General features: G+C 40.6%; 2 protein-coding genes and 2 pseudogenes across 2 annotated transcripts; 2 read left to right on the forward strand and 2 right to left on the reverse strand.

Annotated features, from left to right (window-relative positions):
* The window catches only part of LOC138047441 (uncharacterized), a 2,863-nt pseudogene extending 2,103 nt beyond the window's left edge, over positions 1-760 (forward strand).
* Positions 761-2,757: 1,997 nt separating this feature from the next.
* Positions 2,758-19,014, reverse strand: LOC138047290 (uncharacterized). Its single transcript, XM_068894080.1, has 6 exons — positions 18,872-19,014; positions 8,012-8,276; positions 6,466-6,932; positions 5,175-5,816; positions 3,824-4,026; positions 2,758-2,884 (listed from the first exon to the last, which is right to left on the reverse strand). The coding sequence occupies exons 2-6, from the start codon at positions 8,266-8,268 to the stop codon at positions 2,765-2,767; spliced, it is 1,689 nt and encodes a 562-aa protein (XP_068750181.1). The 5' UTR covers positions 8,269-8,276; positions 18,872-19,014; the 3' UTR covers positions 2,758-2,764.
* Positions 11,380-15,380, forward strand: LOC138047296 (uncharacterized). The gene is made up of 4 exons (XM_068894091.1): positions 11,380-11,565; positions 11,757-11,956; positions 12,079-12,242; positions 12,426-15,380. Exons 1-4 carry the CDS (start codon positions 11,550-11,552, stop codon positions 13,618-13,620), a joined length of 1,575 nt encoding a protein of 524 aa, XP_068750192.1. The 5' UTR covers positions 11,380-11,549; the 3' UTR covers positions 13,621-15,380.
* LOC138047305 (uncharacterized) lies at positions 14,172-16,366 on the reverse strand (annotated as a pseudogene).
* Positions 19,015-20,000: the final 986 nt, after the last annotated feature.

The raw sequence follows: 20,000 nt of genomic DNA on the forward strand, positions 1-20,000 counted from the left end.
AAAGTGGGAGGCAGTCGGAAGGATACTTGTTAAGGGATATACTGATTGCCAATATTTTCCCCTTAATTAAGATAAGCAAAGCTTTCTTCACTGGTTGCCTTTTTGGGGAGGGAAGTGTAACCTCCATGATATTGCAAGACTCCTTCAAGCACAATGTCTCTAAATCTGAGGCTAGTGTAATAGAGGGTTGTTTGTCTGATAGCATTCAGGGTGACAATGCAGAATTACTTGACTTTTTGTCAGCTTTTGATTGTAAAGGAAGAGTTACACAAGACAACCTAGTGGAAATAATCAGAGAACTTGCCCACAAGGAAATAATTCAGAAACCTCAATATGTAGCTGATTGCTGGGGGCCTATTGTTTCCCACCTTAAGTTATATTTTCCTGATATGTTTTCTTTGCATGAACTGTATTCCTCTATACTGCCAACTAATGCCAAAGTTATTTCCCTCCTTAAAGCAACACCCCTTACAGCTGCTGAGGGGGAGACCTTAGCCCACTTAAAGAGATTTATAAGAGGTCTTGACGAGTCCAAACTTGCCACTTTTTTGAGATTTACTACAGCATCAGATGTTCTTGTTACTGATACGCTGACAATTACTTTCACAAACAATGAAGGTTTTCAAAGACGGCCAGTTGCTCACACATGTAGCTACACGTTAGAACTACCAAGCACCTATTCAAGTTTCTGTGAGTCCAGAGAAGAGTTCATGGCTGTTTTAAATGCAGATAATTGGGAAATGATCATAGTTTAAAGACAAATGATCTCATTTACATTTGTTTAACCACCCAATCTTCTGTCACTTTGTTAAGTCTGGTAATAGTTGAGGTTTCATTTAAAGGAAAATTTCTCCTCAAAATAACATGTCTTTAATAATGCAACATGCAGGTCATCAGTATAGGGAAATTGATCACCAAAGATCAGATGTTCCAGATATTTCTCCCAATTAGTATTAAAAGAAATGTGTCAAAGAGATCCTAATGAAGAACTGTTCTTTGATCACTAACAACCCGAACCTTGCACGAATTTTCCCGGATGCCCCTATTGTCGCTTACAGGAAGGACAAATCACTCAAAGACCTTTTGGTCAGAGCTAAGATCCCTCCCCAACGTTAAAAAATCTAGCAAACCCTAGATTTTAGCGACATACAGGCATTCTCTTACAGTCGCTTTTTAGAAAGACAATCACGGCTCTCAGGAAAAGGGCTTTCCAGCCTTATAGAGCTCAATCTCGTTCGCCTTAAAAAAACAAAAGGAGTTATCTGCAGTAAGGAGGATGACAACATTACAACCTGTATTGTCATTACAGCAGTGCGCGTAAATTATAAGGCAGGAATACCCGTCAACGCATAGATGGGTTATGAGTCGCCATCTGATAAGTTTGTGATTGCTGTCAATGTGCCACAAAGCATTTGGGGTTGGAACACTGTACGTTCTTCTGTAAATTGCTGGTCGCCACCACAAAGCCGTGCCAATGGGATCAAGTGTGCGGAGACAATTCCTCACTCGCCATCGTTGGATATTTAATCCTCTACTCCTGAGAGCACCCAACAGTCTTGCCTACCCAATATTGGGAGTTAAGGTTTGGATTTCTTGTACTATTTTTTCTAAATCAGTATCTGAAATCTGAGTCCAGCTTAAGTCCTCGTCCCCAGTTATGCCATACACCATTCTCCTCCTCCTTAGAGTACTCTCACTCACTCCAAGTAAATGGGCTATTTTTTTCCACGGGAAATGCAGTTCTCTCAAAAAACGTATTTGTTCTTCCTCGATAACGTAACGTGGGCGTCCTGGACCATTGCATGTGGAGATGGTTGGGCTACTATATGCAGTTTCCCTAGTTAAATCTGGAGCACCGTGTCTATGTAGTTGTAGTAAATCACCCAAGTTCCTTACATTAGTCAGAGTTACATTTAGGATTGGTAACACCTCAGCAAAATCACGATTGCTTTCAATCTCGGAAATCAGCAACTGAATGGTGTCTGCAGCAGCCATCAATCGACCAATAGCCTGATCAATATCCTCTAATGACAAGCTTTGCGACCTATCCGCTTCTTCAAACGTTGTTATTGTAGAAAGCAGTAGCTTGAGATTGTCGAAGAATAAAAACAATCCATATTCATTTCTTTCTCTCGCTGTGTCTCGACTCATACTTGGTCAAAGATCACCGTACCCCTGTCACTAGTTGATTTCGCTGAAAGTCCCATCAGGCGTGCGATGCGTTTTATAGTTGACCAAATAAAAAGTCAACAGTTGACCACATAAAAAGCCAACAGTTGGCCATATAAAAACTTAGATTGAACAAGTAAAAAGTCAACAGTTGACCAAATAAAAAGTCAGGTTCACCATATAAAAAGTCACAAGTTGACCATACAAAAAGTCAGGTTGACCGCATAAAATTTCAAAGAGACCACATAAAAAGTTAACTTGATCACATAAAAAGTCTAAGAGACCATAGAAATAAGTAAACAATACTGACTAGTACGGTTTTGAAAACCACTAGTACTACATTTGAAAGCTTATTAAAATAAAATTACTTTTTTAAGAAAATAAGAACCCATTTAAGAACCTAATTAGTCTAAATGTTTGTTAGATACCCTTTATGTAAGAACCTGTTTAGCTAAACGTGGGAAAATGCAGGTTCTTACTCGCGGGGTTTTACTGTACTACATGGTCTCCTACATAATCCCTGCATGAAATATGTCATGCAAACGTTTTAGGCACGCATCGTGTACAAAAGCGAAAACTGTACCAACAGCTTAATCTATGCCTCCCCACCGAGGCACTTCAGTCCGTTTGACGCTGACATGTTGATCTTCTCGATAAGAACTTCCACATCTTCAGTGCTACAGCTGACTTCAAATTTGGATATCAGTATCCTAAACTGTCAAAAGAGAGAAAAGGTAACGGTACGAAAAGTACCAAGCCTTTTGAAAACTAGTTTGTATTAAAGCAGGTTTCCAAGTTGATGGAAACAACGGAGGGGAGAAGAGACCTAGAAATAGCATCTAATCTAACAGCCTGACAGGATAAAAAGGGGACGAATGAGGACAATATGAACACAAGTGAAATTTTAGGACAGTATCAATGTAACATATCATGCATAGCTTGAACTCAATATCGCAGCATATAAGAAGACCGTTCCAGGGAAGACAGGAGGAAGTTTTTTTTAGCCTGTGTAGCTGGCGGGATTCGCGGCGGAGTGCTTTTGTTTTTGCGGGGAGGCCTTGATGCCGCTAAGCCTTGAGGACGGAGACTTATGAGGAGTCGAGTTGAATTCGCCGCTCGCTCTGGCGTGCTTCGCCACTCACTCGCGCTCGCTAATCCAGCCGGCTGCGGAGGTTAGTTTTTTGCTGCAAAGGTAGCCTGCGAACAAGTGGGGCTTTTAGCCGAGAAAATTTTCGGCGAGCTAAGCGATCCGAGCGTGGCCTTGAGAGAAGGTCACGCTCTGTTCTGCTTCCTTCGCTCGCAAAAATTTTCCCCCAAATCTCCCACCTGCAGAGCCTGTTCGCAGGTGACTACAAAGGAGGGCGGGGGTAGAACTAGTCTGGGGCTAATGGAGAGAAAAAAAGGGCAGGGGATAGTTCAGAGTCTGCATAGTTGAGAAAAGCCCAGAGCTCGAGGAAGGATTCGTTTTCGTTATTTATCACGTTTGACACAATCCAGGTTTATGAAACAGGGTGAAATCATTAGCAACGCTTAATACACTGCTACTGAAATCCATGCCTATGGGTTTTTACTATAGGTCTTATAAGCTCTGAAACTTAGCTCGCTCGAAAACAGCGAACATACAATTAAATCCGCATTATAAAAGTCTTCTTACCTCTTCAGACGACATGATAAACTCACTTTGCTGCAAAGGTTTGTGCTGCCCCAAGCCCCTTCGGAGATAACAAGAGTGGGTTGGACAGCAGTTGAGTATGTACAAGGCTCCTGCAATGACTTCACCAGGCCAAGTGCATTCAGAAGTTCTAGCCACGTGATCCACATCAACGTCAATCACTGCGCTTTCGACCCAGAAACCTCCTGTGAAAAATTCCACATAGATTTGGAATCAGGAATGTCAGGAATGATGAATCAGCGCAATAAACACCTTAACCTTGGCGTCAAAGGCACGTCAAAGGCACTCTAGCTGGCCAAAGGCCGTGTTTTATAGATAGCTCTTACAAATTCGTATTTTTATTTTATGGAAATTTTTGGAGCCACGTGCTGATCGTACTCGATAGAACTATCCAGTCATGTCAGTGATATTTCACTATGCCACGATAGCCATGGTAAAGGAATTCTAGTTTTGGTTTTGATTAATGGCCTGACAGAGCCTTTTTTGTGCTTTTATGACTGGTTTTCATTAGCGACGGAGTCAGAGTCAAAGTCGGAGTCGGAGTCATAAGCAGCATCGTAAGCGCAGCCAAGTGATCCAGGGACAATCAAACCGTCGGAATAGTACGCGGTGTTCCGATTCCTAACCGCTTATGCCTCGGTCGCTTATGATTCAGTGAAAACTGTTCCTCGGAGTCGCAAGCAGAAGTAGCCTTTGGATACAGCCGTCCTTCTTCGCTACCGGCCGGAAGGAGAAGGGGGACGGGGGAGGAGGGGAAGGTTCGCAAGAAGGAACAAAACGCCTCTCGGGCCGGGAGCGAAGAAGAACGGCTGTATTCGCAGGCTAAAGCAGAAGCGGACGAATAAAACAATCAGATTGCTTGTTTGTGATTGGTTAGTCTATGCCCTTCTGCTTATGATTCCGACTTCGACAATCTAGTTTTCACCGAAGCGTTGGATCCAACTCCGATTCCGTCGTGCTTATAACTCCGCTTACGACTCCGATTTTCGGTCTTCACTGGGTCGTAAGCGTTCTTACAACTCTGCTTACGACTCCGACTCCAACTCTGTCGCAAGTGAAAACCACTCTGCAGGGTTAATTTATAACGAAGGATCACTATTAGGTCGATGGCTTGATCTCACAAAATGACAAAAAAAGTAGCCCCAGTATCTGAATGGCTGCAGTCAAATTTGAGTACAATTATGGAAAGGCATCGGGGAGTCTGAATTGAACTACTACATTTGACAAATTATTGTTGCAATAAAGAAAACTCGAATTATTAAAAATCCTGGCGTTTATCTGAAAAGACGAAAGTAGTTAAAAAGTGAGCCGACTCGCAATCGTTACTTTATACCTTCTTTATCAGGCCCAATCAGTGCAGTAAATTTGCAATGATCAACACGTTCGAGTTTGAAACTTTCCATGGTTGAAAGCAGGCGACGCGAGATCTTAACGATATCATCCTTTGAGCTAGCCTCCTGTACATCAATTTTTCTGACGTGGATTGACTTCTCAAACAGCTTCAATTCAACACAAATGCTGATGGCATTTGTCATTTCTGCGACTTTTTCCGCTGGGACAAGCAAAACGATGTCTTCCTTTTTAGTTGCCATTACAGACTTGATGATTGACAACACGCTGGAGCCTTCCTTGGTAGAAACATCATTTAATGTTACTATGGCAACCGAAGAGGCGTGGCTGAGTCTCAAAGCTGCTTTAACAAAAGAGTCAGCTGGTTCGTCCGGTTTTCCATTGAAATCGCCGATAACTGGGTTTGGTGATTCCTTTTTACCAAGTTTTTCCAGTTGTTGAATAAGTTCCAGTGCCTTTTCGGAAACCAACGAACCCAAGACAGGTTGTTCGCATATGAACACGACACGGGTTTCTAAAGTTCCACCCTTTGGAGTGTTCATTTTGTTGAATGCCTCATTTCTTAGATCAGTAATGAAATTGCAGCAGTTCGCATTAGGACTCAGGCTTATCATCAAAGGAAGTTCTGAAAAACAAAATAGAAAACAAATTTAAAAAAATTCTGATTAAAAATCCGTTATAACGCGGCATGTTATTAAAGTAGAAAGAAAATATAACAAATGAATGAATGAATCAATCAATTAGTTAAATATTAATCAATAGATCGATCGACCGCTCGACCAGTCAATCAATCGATCAATCGATCAGTCAGACAAACAGCCTGCAGCCAACAACCAACCAACCAACCAACCAACCAGCCAGCCAGCACAATTGCAAAGGACAAAGAAACATAAACAGAATACACTACTTCGGCGCTATTTCTAGTTTACGTTTATTAAGTTAGCCTGCGAGCAAACTAATGTTTGGTGCGGGAACAACGAAGCGCTCACTAACCTGAGTATCAGGCCTTCCTATTAAAGGGGAAAGGGAAAGGTGGAGAGAAAAATGGGAAAATGAAAATGTCTTCCTTTCGCTTTCCTAACATCCGCCTTTTCGAAAAGCCTGATACACAGGTTAAGCGCTCATAGACGCGCTATTCGCTGTTCGCTTCGCTCACGTGTTAGACCCAAAGCAGAAGAAACCAGAGTAGTGACCGATCTGGCTATTTCTAGTAAGCCTGTGAGCAGGCTCAGTTTTTTTCTCCTCGGCATTACAAACGCTTAAAGGTGACATACGTGCTCTGGTTAACGCCTCCATGGCAGTTGTTCCACAGCCCCAGAACAGAAATACGTCTCCTTCCTGTATATTCGGTTCGTCGTCGTATTCAGGGTGTAAGACATCCTTTACACCAATCCAGCAAGGATCACCAATATGTACGGGGGCTCCGTGCACTTGGTCCAAAACAGCTGTCACTTCCGCGGCCCTCTGAACTAGGTTCCGGGGCATTGGACGCATCGATGCGACCACATTACCTGAAAAGGGACCTGCCGGGATGCACGGAATCTTTGTCTTGTAGCTCGGCACAGAACGGTCTACCTGTTGGTGTCGAACTGGTAGCCCAGCGTTCGATAGTGCGAGCTCGAACGAGTGGCTGCATCCAAGGTAGAATGCAACAAAGTCATCAAACGGAACCTCCAGTATGTCTGTGACGGTTTTTGTGAACACACCATTCTCGAATATCCCGTATGCTGTCTGATCTGTCCTAAGAAATCAAAATCGAACTAAAAGTTAGTAAAACTGGAAAAACCAAAGAAAGCGTTTTCATGGTTTCTTTTTCTAACAGAACCCTTGCATTTCCAAGTGAAACGTACTGTGGCCTGTGACGTTCTGTCTCCGTGACTCAAGCATTTTTTGACCCAAAAGACGGATGCCATTTTTCAGTCGAGGGAACAAGCGCCAGTCGAATGACGAAATATCGCCTCCGAGACGAGATTGAGATTGAGCAGGATAACTGTTTTATTATTCAACAAATTGTCAACGAGACGAATTTTACAGTTAGAAAAACTGTGGCTATGCAGCGCTTTGCAAGAATTCAGACGACATCTTAACTGTTAAGCCTAGTTTTCATATGTCGGGAAAATCCCAGACGAATCGGCGATGCCATTATTTCCCGACTGTCCCACATTTTACCGAGAAATCAGAGAAACGCCAAAAGTCCTGTCCCAGGTTCTCTCGGCATTCTGAATTAGGGACTGGAATCAAGCAATTAAAAAGAAGCTAGACGATTGGTAACAAACTAAAACCATCGGAAACGTCCCCGACGGTGGATATTTCAGTTTTCCTATGTCGGGAATGATCGCCGACCATCGCAGAAATCTGGGACGCGTCGGGAAAATAGAAACGCTCCCGATTTTCCCGATTTGTCGCCGACCATCCCAGGCGATATATCCCATCAGGGATATTAAAGATTAGATCTGGGACGGTCGGAAAACAGTGAAATCCCCGATCACCTACGATTTTTCCGACATATGAAAACTAGGCTTTATGGATAACAGCGCCCTCGTGAGCATATAGGGGCTTCGTGCGGATTTGTTGAATTAGGATAAATGTAAGTTGTGCATGCTTGTTGGGCAAGGAAAAAGAAAGTGATCCAAAAATCTTTTGGTTTTGCTATGGCTTCGCTCTGTGTTGGGCCAACCAATCAAACAAAAAAACACGAACAAATATCACGACTTTGTCACACTTGTTCTTCACGCTTTGCAAGCTTTACTTTTTGGGGGTTTTATGACACTCAGTTGATTGAAAAGCGCCAGCTTTATTCCCTCGCCATGCAGTAGTTACCGAATGTCTGAATCAGCAGCTATTGGTGATGCTGACACTTCTCCTGGTTTGCTCTGATACACAATCGGACAAGGAGTCTTGTTCATTCTGCAAAATTCAGCGAAGTGTTCTGCCGCCGAGGATGGAATAATATGAACGCTGACTTGAGTGAAAGCCGCTGAGATGCCACCGGTCTGGACTAATGGGAAGAGGTTTTGTCGAAACTGACGTCTAGCCTGCGCTGGCGTCCAGCTTGCACGTTCCTTGAAAGACAGCATCTTGGATTCTGAATCAGATTTGAGAAATTATTTTTTTATGTATAATGTAATCGTTAAGTCCAACATGTCTCAATGAGACCTAAGAAGTTGAATTTGCAAAGACCACTGGGGGACCTCCATATGAAACCGACGGGGATGTCCGCCGGCAATTTTGAATTTTAACCCCTAAAGGACAACCAATATAATATATGTGGTTGCGTCTCAAGCTTTTCGGAGCCCTAAAATATATAGCCTCAAACGCAGAGGTCCTTTGGGCTTCGTCACGCGTTTGTGTACCTGTTTATTTTTCATCGCTTTCGCCGTCACGATCAGTCTGCCGTTTACAGGTTCTTTCCCCAGCCCAAAGGCTATAAAAGATAACAATGATATAATAACATTGGCGTGCAACCCTAAACGAGGGGAAAAAATATTGGCGAGACCAAACATCCGAAATTGAAATTGATTTTTTTTTTTTTAATGAAACTAAAAACTCCATGGCAAAGTAATCACAAGACAGGCAAATAAATGCCCCAGTTTTTCTAGTGCATCCAGGTAAACAGGTCACCCAATGTAAGGATGCAACAGAGAGATTGCCTTCAAAAATACTAATTCAATATATATACATATTTTTAATGAAACTAAAAACTTCATGGCAAAGTAATCACAAAACAGGCAAATGAATGCCCCAGTTTTCTATTGCATCCAGGTACACAGGTCACCCAAAGATGCAACAGCGAGATTACTTGAAAAAGACTAATTCAATAATATTTTCAATAAAATTGAAAACTTAATGGCAAAGTAATCACAAAACAGGCAAATGAATGCCATAGTTTTTCTTTTACATCCAGGTAAACAGGTCACCTAAGGGTTCCAACAGAGAGATTGCCTCCAAAAAGACTAATTCAATATGTATACACATTTTTAATGAAACTAAAAACTTCATGGCAAAGTAATCACAAAACAGGCAAATGAATGTCCCAGTTTGCTATTGCATCCAGCTAAACAGGTCACCCAAGGATGCAACAGAGAAATTACTTCAAACAGACTAAGTCAATAATAATATTTCTTTTTTGATAAAACTGAAAACTTAATGGCAAAGGAATCACAAAACAGGCATATAAATGCCCATGAGTTTTTTTGTTGCATCCAGGTACACAGGTCGCCCAAGGATGCAACAGAGAGATTACTTCAAAAAGACTAATTCAATAATATTTCTTTTTGATAAAACTGAAAACTTAATGGCAAAGTAATCACAAAATAGGCAAAGGAATGCCCCAGTTTTTTATTGCATCCAGTTGAACAGGTAACTCAAGGATGCAATAGAGACATTCCCTTCAAAAAGATTAATTCAATATCTATATACTTTTAATGAAACTAAAAACTTCATGGCAAAGTAATCACAAGACAGGCAAATGGGTTATACTGTACTCATGGGTGAGCCACCAAAAGTACAGTCTAATAATATTATTTTCGCTCTAAAAAATGACTGGGTTATACTGTACTCATGGGTGTGCCACCTAAAGTACAGCCTAATAATATTGTCTTGGCTTTAACAAAAGACTGGGTTATACTGTGAGCATGGGTGTGCCACCTATTAAAGTACAGCCTAGAAATATTATCTTGAATCTAACAAATGACTTGGTTATACTGTACTCATGGGTGTGTCACCTAAAGTACAGTCTAATAATATTATCTTGGCTTAAACAAAAGACTGGGTTATACTGTACTCATGGGTGTGCCACCTAAAGTACAGCCTAGTAATATTATCTTGCCTTTAACAAATGACTGGGTTATACTGTCCTCATGGGTGTGTCACCTAAAGTACAGTCTAATAATATTATCTTGGCTTTAACAAAAGACTGGGTTATCTTGGCTGTAACAAATGACTGGGTCATACTGTACTCATGGGTGTGTCACCTAAAGTACAACCTAATAATATTGTGTTGGCTTTCAAAAAAGACTCGGTTATACCATACTTATGGGAGCTGAGGCACCTAAAGTACAGCCTAGTAACATTATCTTGGCTCTCACAAAAAAAAGGACTGCGCTGGTGGCTTTAAAAGTTCTCAAACAAACCAAAATTATTGTACTTACAAATACAATGCATTCCTAAAGTGCACTCTGACCAATCATCTTTGGGCTTCACTTAGCTTATCAAGGATAAAATCTAAAAATTAATTCCCAGTAATGTACATTTGAAGATAACATAAATTATATAAGAATTGAATTAACACAAACTCTAATTAACATCAAGATGGATCTGGCAAAAAGTAACTCTGTTTAAAATTAAAGTCTTGGATGTATTCAGATCCTGAAAAGGCTTCTTGAACTTGCATATAATAGTGACAGAGAAAGTTCTGCAGTTTCCTCAAGGTGCTAAATACTTCCAGGGCAAACCCTCTGTATCTTCTCATGCCACCCAGCATGTACTACATGTAGTTTTAATGATGAAAAATTGGTTAAGGATTTGTTAGCTTTTAGTTTAAGGGAAATGAATACTGCGGAGAGGATTCACCCCCATTGGGCCACAAGGTTAAAAGGACTGTTATCCTCAGGTATCCATCAACAAGGTCTCAAAGAAAGTATAAGTTTAACCGTAATCCTCAGCTATATATTCTACTCAAGAAGACTCAAGGTTACGAGGACTGTAATCCTCAGGTTTATTCTACCCACGAAGACACAAGGTTAAAAGGACTGTAATCCTCAGGTATATTCTACCCATTAGGACACAAGGTTAAAAGGACTGTAATCCTCAGGTATATTCTACCCATGAGGACACAAGGTTAAAAGGACTGTTATCCTCAGATCAGGGCTCGAAATTGCGACCAATACGGTCGCATTTGCGACTAAATTTTTCCCTTTGCGACTAAAATATCTGGAGAAGTCGCAAATTTGCGACTTGTTGTCACCTTCGTTCTTTCGAAACAAAAGAGTTAGCAGTTGCCACTTTGCTGCTACTTTTGCTAAAATAAATAAATAAATGACAAAATTATTTTGTTTCTTGCTGTGAATTTTCTCTGAAGGTCGCGTAATAGGCCCTTTGCAGCTAGAGGTCACGTGCTTGGATACCACCTAGCAACACGAAACTGGAGAGCAAGCGTTCCAGTTGAACAAAAGCCAGAAGGTCAAGCACGTGTGGTTTTGAAGAAAAGTTTTTAGACATAAGAGCGCTTAATTTTAGTCCACTTCTACAGTTATTGTAAGTCATATTTCCAAACTTTAGTCTAGGCTTGTTTTTAGCAAAGTAAAACCGTTTTTCGCTTCCAGTTTGCCGTTCTAAACCAGCACCGGCGCTTGACAACATGGCGGCTTCGCAAGGTATGTACTCAAAAAATCTTCTTCTAGAATGATTTCCATGCCTTAGACTTACATAAAAACACCTGTTAAAGCAAGCCTTTGCCCTATTTTAAAATGTGAGTGCAATATAGACCATTTTAGAAGCGGGAAAACACCAATTTTTACCTATGATCGGCGTGACAAATTATACTTGTTTTTTTTTGTCTGTTCAGAAAACACCGTCAACGAACCTCCGGCACCTTCTATAGAGAAAAACAAGTCCTGCTTCCATTGCTGTGTTCCTAAGTGCAATGGGGACTCTCGATGCCACAGTGAACTGAGATTTCATAGGCTGCCCGGCAGATCAAAGGATGGAAACATTCGAAAGCAATGGCTTATTAAAATACGAAGAGAAGAAGGGCCACACTTCAAGGTAACAATTCTAATGGCTTTTCGACAACCTTCGGACCAGCGTTGTAAATTCTCTTGATCTTCGCTTAATAAAACTGATGTTCCTACACGTCAGTAATCACAGATATTGTTTGATTGATTTAGATCTCTGCCAGTACCAGGGTTTGCTCCAGACACTTCAGAGAAGAAGACTACCTTCAACCTAGTAAAAGTGGAAGTCGTTCACTAAAGAGAGGAGCCATCCCTTCGATTTTTGATTGGTCTACACCAATTAAGGAAAGAAGAAAAATTATTCGACATACAGGCAGGTAAAGGACTAGTTCTTCACTAAAATTTGAAGATTTCTTCCAGTTTGTTGTCATCATTATTCCAAGACAGAATAATAAAATTGATTGTGAGGACATAGTCAGTGCACAGTTTTTACATTGTTTACATTTCTTCATTTATAACAAATTATATAATTCTACTGCATGTATTCTTGCTGATTTTAGAGATACCCAAACAGATGAAAGTGTTAATGAAGACATGGAGCATCAACCAACTACTGACATACAATCAAATGAACCAACTACTAGTATACAGTCAATGCAGGATGAAATGAAAGCACTACAAGCTGAGTTATTGGCCACTAAGGAAGAACTGGTAAAAGTTAAGTATGAAACAGCAGCTGCAATCAAGCAAGTTGAGGCAGTCCAAGCCCAAGCATCTATTGACATCAAAAGTGTCCAAAAGCAGGCAGCAGAGCAACTGGCCCTAAGCAAATTTGGCCTTGAACGATTTAGCACTGATAATGATTCCATAAAGTTTTACACTGGTTTCCCCACCTATCAACACATTCAGGACTTTTATGAATTTGTCAGGCCGGCAGCAGAAACAATGACCTACTGCTATGCTTCTGGGGAACGAGAAAGCAGGCCCGGAGCAAGAACTATGCAATTAATTGATGAATTGTTCATGTTTCTTGTTCGACTGAAATTAGGGCTCTTTGAAAAAGATCTTGCTCATCGCTTTCAAATTTGTATGTCTTCAATAAGCAGGAAAATAACAACATGGTGCAACTTCCTATATTTTTTCCTTGGAAGCCAAATGATCTGGCCATCACGTGATGATGTAAATAAATTCATGCCTGAGAGTTTCAAGGCCATGTACCCAACTACAAGAGTTATATTGGACTGCACAGAAATTTTTGTGCAGACCCCAACTTCACTGCTACTCCAATCACAGTTCTATTCTTCGTATAAAAGTAGCACAACACTCAAGGGTTTAATTGGAATTACACCATATGGTGCCATCTCTTTTGTGTCATGCCTATATACAGGTGGAATCTCAGACAAAGAAATAACAAGATGCAGTGGTATACTAGATTTACTAGAACAGGGGGATTCAGTGATGGCAGACAAAGGTTTTGACATTGATGATCTTCTTAGGGCAAAAGGTGTAGCTCTGAATATTCCCCCATTCCTCAAAAGTCAAGGCCAGTTTACTGCTCTAGATGTACAAAAAACTAAGACCATTGCCAGGCTTAGAATACACGTGGAGCGTGCGATAAGGCGGATCAAGGAGTACCACTTTTTTGATACTGATGTACCCCTTTCAACATTAGGTTCTGTAAACCAGCTGTACACAGTGGCTTGCTTGCTCACAAATTTTCAGGGTCCCCTAATATTATCTCAAAATAACAAGTAAAATGAACAGCTGTGGAATGATTACAAGAAATGGGTTATTGGTCATGAAGACACCTGTAGTGATAGACACTAAGTAATTCCCTTTTTGACTTTGAAATATTAAATCCTAGACTTGAATAGGGTTACTGAAATAACTCTAACTAGGAACAAACTTTGGTAAAATTATTGATGGGTACATTATGAATATTTAAGAGTGGTCTTTGCTATATATGGTATTTATAATGCATAAACGGTATTCCTAATATATTAAGCATTCACAGTACACAAATAAATGCTCATCCATGGGGGAGGTAAGGCATACCCCAGGGGACTTGACATTCTAGTCTGTTTCAATGTCAAATTTCCTAACCAGAGCATGGTTGCTAGTATCTACACACCCCTTCCCATGCCAAAAACATACCCCTTTCCCTGTCAGGACCGCCCACTCGTGGAAATTTGTCTTCTGTGAAATTCTAATCCCAGAAGTGAGAATCTTAAATGTCCTGGGTCCACCTTTCTCCCTCCTGGGGCTTAACATTGACAGGTGCACGAATCAGAATACATTGGATACAGTTAAAATCAAAATGCTGCATTTAATACATGTCTAAAGACATTACTTGTGCCTCCAACGTTTCACCCATGTTTTCCCGAGTGATCATGAATGTGACAAAATTAATATATTCATCAGCACAAATAATATTGAAAGAAAAAACTGTCTACTTTGTCTTTGGCCTCCTGAAAAAAAAACTGATCAAACATTATTCTTTGACACACATATAAATTGTCATTGATATAACTGAAGAAATCACACCACTCCAGACCAGTGAGACCAAGTAGGCATTGAACTTGATAATAATAAATGTCTGTTGTCTTCAAAGTATATGCACTGGTGACAGGATCTTTGACCAAGTATCTGACATTGTCAAATGTTGTTTCGCCTTCCTTAACAACCTTTACTTCTAGTAGGCCAAAGGGATTTTTTCCACTATTAACTGCATCCAGGTCATAAACCTTACGGTCAGGACTGCAGCCCAGCCATGCACACTTGGGATTTATAACCAAACCTGAAGGGAAAAGATTTACACGTCCCCCCTTTGCTGAATTTGCATAAACCATGGCAGCATGTGCCTCAAGTTCAATCCCCCTTTTCATGGCATTGGTTTGGACATATCTGCTGGGATTGAGCTGGCCTACTAAAGAGCCAAAATTTGACACTCGTTTGGCAACCAAACCAAATTTGCTGGCGGTGATTCTTTTTTTTCGAAGAAGATACCAAATGCTGCTTGAAGATTGAGTTATGGTCTGTTCTTGAACTTTAAGAGATGCCTCTCGGGTGACGGAAAGTGCTTCAAATGCAGCTTGTTGCTTATTATCCAAACAGATTGAATAATTGTTTTCAAACCTTTCGTCTGAATTGTCCAGTGGCAATTCTGGAAAAGCAGTGCATGTGAAATCATTTATAACATAGTCTGTTGACATCCTCTGCTGGTATGATAACACACAGCCTTTTGGCACATTCCCATATCTACATGGCACAAATGGTACATTTTCATCTGTTCTTTACTAGGAACCAGGGTTGCTATGAGAGGCTGGGGTGTGTAATGGCTAAAATGATTTTTTGTCCATGTTCCATACATAGTAGCAGGGGAATAAAGAGTGCTTTTGATGAATTTACTGTACTGTGCTCCCATCTGGGGTTTTTTAACCAAAACATCTTGAATTTCCTTTTGCTCAATTTTCCTTCCCCTTGGAACACTCCATCGCTGTTTCATACTGGTACAGGTAAGTTCATCAGGTAAACAACAATGACCAAGTTGCTTAAGAAGTGCCAGGTAGTACAGCAGACCAATTACATGATGACAGTATCCCCCTATTCCAGCAACACAGGAACATTTTCCTGCCAGAGAAGCATCGCTTATCTTTGCAGATACCTCCATGATGTGAGGGGGCTCACTCTTCTTCATAGATCTAAAGCATTTAGCATTCACTTTGGCCGTCCCTGCAGTATAGTTCACTGCAAGAGATACAACATTTGTAACTATTAGGTGTAAGATTTACCCTCAAAATGTCTTGTTCATTAATAAAAGCTTAATTCTCTGATGCTGGAACTATTACTTTTATATTCTCGTACATTCGAAAACATGATACTTACCCTTGATATCGTGTAGATAGCCCGGTTCTGCCATAAATTTGTAAGCTTTTGAGGTAGAAGTGCAACCAGACTTCTCCTTGGAGTATCGCACAACATCATCGAATGTTAAAGCAGGAAAAGCAGAAATATCTTGTGAATCTCCTTCCACCAAAAATAATAACATATAAGGCATATTCAATAAGTCGACAATACCTCAAATGTTTAATTGCAAATGATATTCTTTGTGATATAAAAGATATGTGGACACAGAAGACACACAAAAAAAAACAAGTATAATTTGTCACGCCGATCATAGGTAAAAATTGGTGTTTTCCCGCTTCTAAAATGGTCTATATTGCACTCACATTTTAAAATAGGGCAAAGGCTTGCTTTAACAGGTGTTTTTATGTAAGTCTAAGGCATGGAAATCATTCTAGAAGAAGATTTTTTGAGTACATACCTTGCGAAGCCGCCATGTTGTCAAGCGCCGGTGCTGGTTTAGAACGGCAAACTGGAAGCGAAAAACGGTTTTACTTTGCTAAAAACAAGCCTAGACTAAAGTTTGGAAATATGACTTACAATAACTGTAGAAGTGGACTAAAATTAAGCGCTCTTATGTCTAAAAACTTTTCTTCAAAACCACACGTGCTTGACCTTCTGGCTTTTGTTCAACTGGAACGCTTGCTCTCCAGTTTCGTGTTGCTAGGTGGTATCCAAGCACGTGACCTCTAGCTGCAAAGGGCCTATTGTATAGCACAGCTCCATTCCTTCGATCATTCGCCATTTTCAGCAGTTTCTTTACACACAAGTACTGCGGGCTCATATTTTTCTGCTAAACCGCTGACAACACAATGCAGCGCGGCGATTTTGAGACTAAAATTTGCGAAATTGCGACTAAATTTTCGTATCTTATCGCAAAATGCGACTGGATTTTTTCCTTAATTTCGAGCCCTGCAGATATATTCTACCCACGAGGACACAACTTGAGTTTAATAGGACTGTAATCCTCAGGTATATTCTACCTATGAGGACATGTAACGTTAATAGGACTGTAATCCTCAGGTATATTCCACCCATGAGGACACAAAGTTAAAAGGACTGTAATCCTCAGGTATTTTCTACCCACGAGGACACAAGGTTAATAGAACTGTAATCCTCAAGTATATTCTACCCACAAGGACACAAGATTAATAGGACTGTAATCCTCAGGTATATTCTACCCATGAGGACACAAGGTTAAAAGGACTGTAATCCTCAGGTATATTCTACCCACGAGGACACAACTTGAGTTTAATAGGACTGTAATCCTCAGGTATATTCTACCTATGAGGACATGTAACGTTAATAGGACTGTAATCCTCAGGTATATTCTACCCATGAGGACACAAAGTTAAAAGGACTGTAATCCTCAGGTATTTTCTACCCACGAGGACACAAGGTTAATAGGACTGTAATCCTCAGGTATATTCCACCCATGAGGACACAAAGTTAAAAGGACTGTAATCCTCAGGTATTTTCTACCCACGAGGACACAAGGTTAATAGAACTGTAATCCTCAAGTATATTCTACCCACAAGGACACAAGATTAATAGGACTGTAATCCTCAGGTATATTCTACCCATGAGGACACAAGGTTAAAAGGACTGTAATCCTCAGGTATATTCTACCCACGAGGACACAACTTGAGTTTAATAGGACTGTAATCCTCAGGTATATTCTACCTATGAGGACATGTAACGTTAATAGGACTGTAATCCTCAGGTATATTCTACCCATGAGGACACAAAGTTAAAAGGACTGTAATCCTCAGGTATTTTCTACCCACGAGGACACAAGGTTAATAGGACTGTAATCCTCAGGTATATTCTACCCATGAGGACACAAGGGTAATAGAACTGTAATCCTCAGGTATATTCTACCCATGAGGACACAAGGTTAAAGGACTGTAATCTTCAAGTATTTTCTACTCACGAGGACACGAGGTTAAAAGGACTGTAATCGTCAGATATATTCTACCCATAAGGACAAAAGGATATTCAACCAACAAAGATACAAGGTTGGGACTGTAATCATAAACACATCGCTGGCCAGAGTAGCTCTCTTTGATTAAATTGTGTTGGCAGCTACGCCCAGCTTTGACCTTCCCCATCATCAAATAATTTTGTGTACGTTGCTGGGAATTATAAGCCAAAAAAAAGAATCATCGCAATACTTCCAAAATGCTGTATCCCAAATTTTGAAAGAGCATTTTATTTTGAAATGTACAGTTCCGAAGACTTTACCTGACCTTGCCACCTTTTGGTTAAGCTACCACAATTGCGAGATGATCTGATTGGCTAATTTGCCGTTGTCAGTAGGAGTGTACACAATGCTGCTTGCGTCATGCTCGCATTAAGGTGTCAAGCAATTGTAATACCAATCATAAAAGCTCATTTTGGGAAATAAACCAATCAGACCGTGAGAAAGTTACAGACAATGCTTGCTCTTTTTTGTGTCACGATCTTGGTCACGCTCTGAAATAAACATAGCTGCACTTCGCGAGTCCACAACATTATTTCGACCAATATCGTTGTTGATAAGCGTACAGACAACAGTGAACCACTATATCCACAGCGCAATGAACATAAAAGAGTGATTTACAATTGAACGATCCCAGCTGAGAAATAACCTAATAATTGTAGTGCTACCTTTATTTCTACTGTCTTAAAGCAACCAGGAAAAAAATACTTACATGTACTAAAGAAGCTCGATTGTTGCAATGATTTTGTGACTTCTGTGTCCAAAATAAACCACACAGACATTTAGAAAAACATATGTACCATACGATGGTGAAGGCGTTGACAACAAAATGTGACAACCTCGCACACCAAAAGTGTTTTAATTGTTCGAGTTATCTAGCACTCTAGTGCTCAAGTGAGTGTCAACGGCTACAGAAAAATCAAGAACCGCGCCATAAGTATTGCTTCGAAAAGGTTCCCACTTTTTGCCGCGTAATCATTGAGGGAAAAATATCTTAAAAGTCTTGGGATCATAGACCATGGTTTTGATCATAAATTTCGACGGAAGAGCGATTAGGGCCAACATAAAGAGAGGAGAGAAGTGGAGAAAAAAATAAAACAAAAAAGAGCATCCTGTGCTTACCATGCAAGTATGCGGGGTCACTGTCGACGGAATCGCCGTTAGAATCCGATGAACTGCTAGATGTAGTACGTTCGCGTTTGCTTTCCACTCGTAGAAGTTGATGCCTCCGAAAGGTTGACCTCGTAACGAATTCTTGGCAATAGGGACAGGCAATAGGGACAGTACACAACACCTGTATATTCCCGCTGGTCATGAATAGCGTTCCTAAACTAGAAGGGCTCCCTCAGTCCTTTCGGGGGAGCCCTTGTAAGTCATACTATTCGACGATTTTTGTACTTTTCACGAGGTAGATTCAGTGTGTGTAAAGAAAAATTAATGGGTAGCTCAATAAATGAATACAAAAAATAGATGGTGTGATGTTTCACCAAATTTGAGCAGATGAACAACCCCGTTTCACCCTGTCCTCCCACTCAAAACTGTTTTGGTATTTTGCGTGCCAAATTCGGTTGCATACATTATTTTAAATAAATTAATCGCGCGATCCAGCGATCCTCTGAAGGTCAGTTTCTGTTGGATGTCGGTTGGATGTCAGCGTGGATAAGTCCTCTCTTGAACTTCTTTGACGTAGAGTAATTGAAATGGAACGAATTACTGACGATCACGTTGTTTTGTTGGAGCAAACGCTAGCGAAAAATTGTCAAGTTAGTAGTGAGAATCAAAAACTACGAGAGGAGCTGAAACAAAGAGATGAAGAAAACGGCAGAGTACTTCGAGATCTCTTGAATACGGCTAGTACTTAAACACGGATTGTTGGAATGATGGAATGCCGGAACAGTGGAACGGAGGAATACTTAAACACGGAACAGTTGTGAAAATTTTGACAATTGGAACACATGGTTTCTTGGAGAAATGTAGACTCGGAAAAATATCCGAGTCCCAGATGGGATTTGAACCCACGACCCTCCGTGATCTAGTCGGATGCTCTAACCACTAGCTACTGAAGCCTCTATGGTTAGCAAGGGTCAATTTGTGGGACTCGACTGGAACCGCATCGCTAAAATTTTAGCATGATTCCTATTTGCTGGCTATTGACGGTTGACTCTGAAATGGCTTTTTTTTCCTTTTCCATTCGCACTGAGGGTGTGCTTGTTTTCCTTTAAAACTCATTTGGTTCAAGAAAAAAATATTG

This window comes from Montipora capricornis, chromosome 1, assembly GCF_036669925.1.
Source record: "Montipora capricornis isolate CH-2021 chromosome 1, ASM3666992v2, whole genome shotgun sequence".
In the NCBI taxonomy this organism is placed as follows: Eukaryota; Metazoa; Cnidaria; class Anthozoa; order Scleractinia; family Acroporidae; genus Montipora; species Montipora capricornis.

Coding starts and splice junctions, on each gene's coding strand:
- LOC138047296 (XM_068894091.1), top strand. Junction 11,957..12,078: donor AAGAAGGGCCACACTTCAAG/GTAACAATTCTA, acceptor TGATTGATTTAG/ATCTCTGCCAGTACCAGGGT. Junction 12,243..12,425: donor ATTATTCGACATACAGGCAG/GTAAAGGACTAG, acceptor TGCTGATTTTAG/AGATACCCAAACAGATGAAA.
- LOC138047290 (XM_068894080.1), bottom strand. CDS start 8,268: ATGCTGTCTTTCAAGGAACGTGCAAGCTGGACGCCAGCGCAGGCTAGA. Junction 4,027..5,174: donor GATTGGGCCTGATAAAGAAG/GTATAAAGTAAC, acceptor AATTTTTCACAG/GAGGTTTCTGGGTCGAAAGC. Junction 2,885..3,823: donor TTATCATGTCGTCTGAAGAG/GTAAGAAGACTT, acceptor CTCTTTTGACAG/TTTAGGATACTGATATCCAA.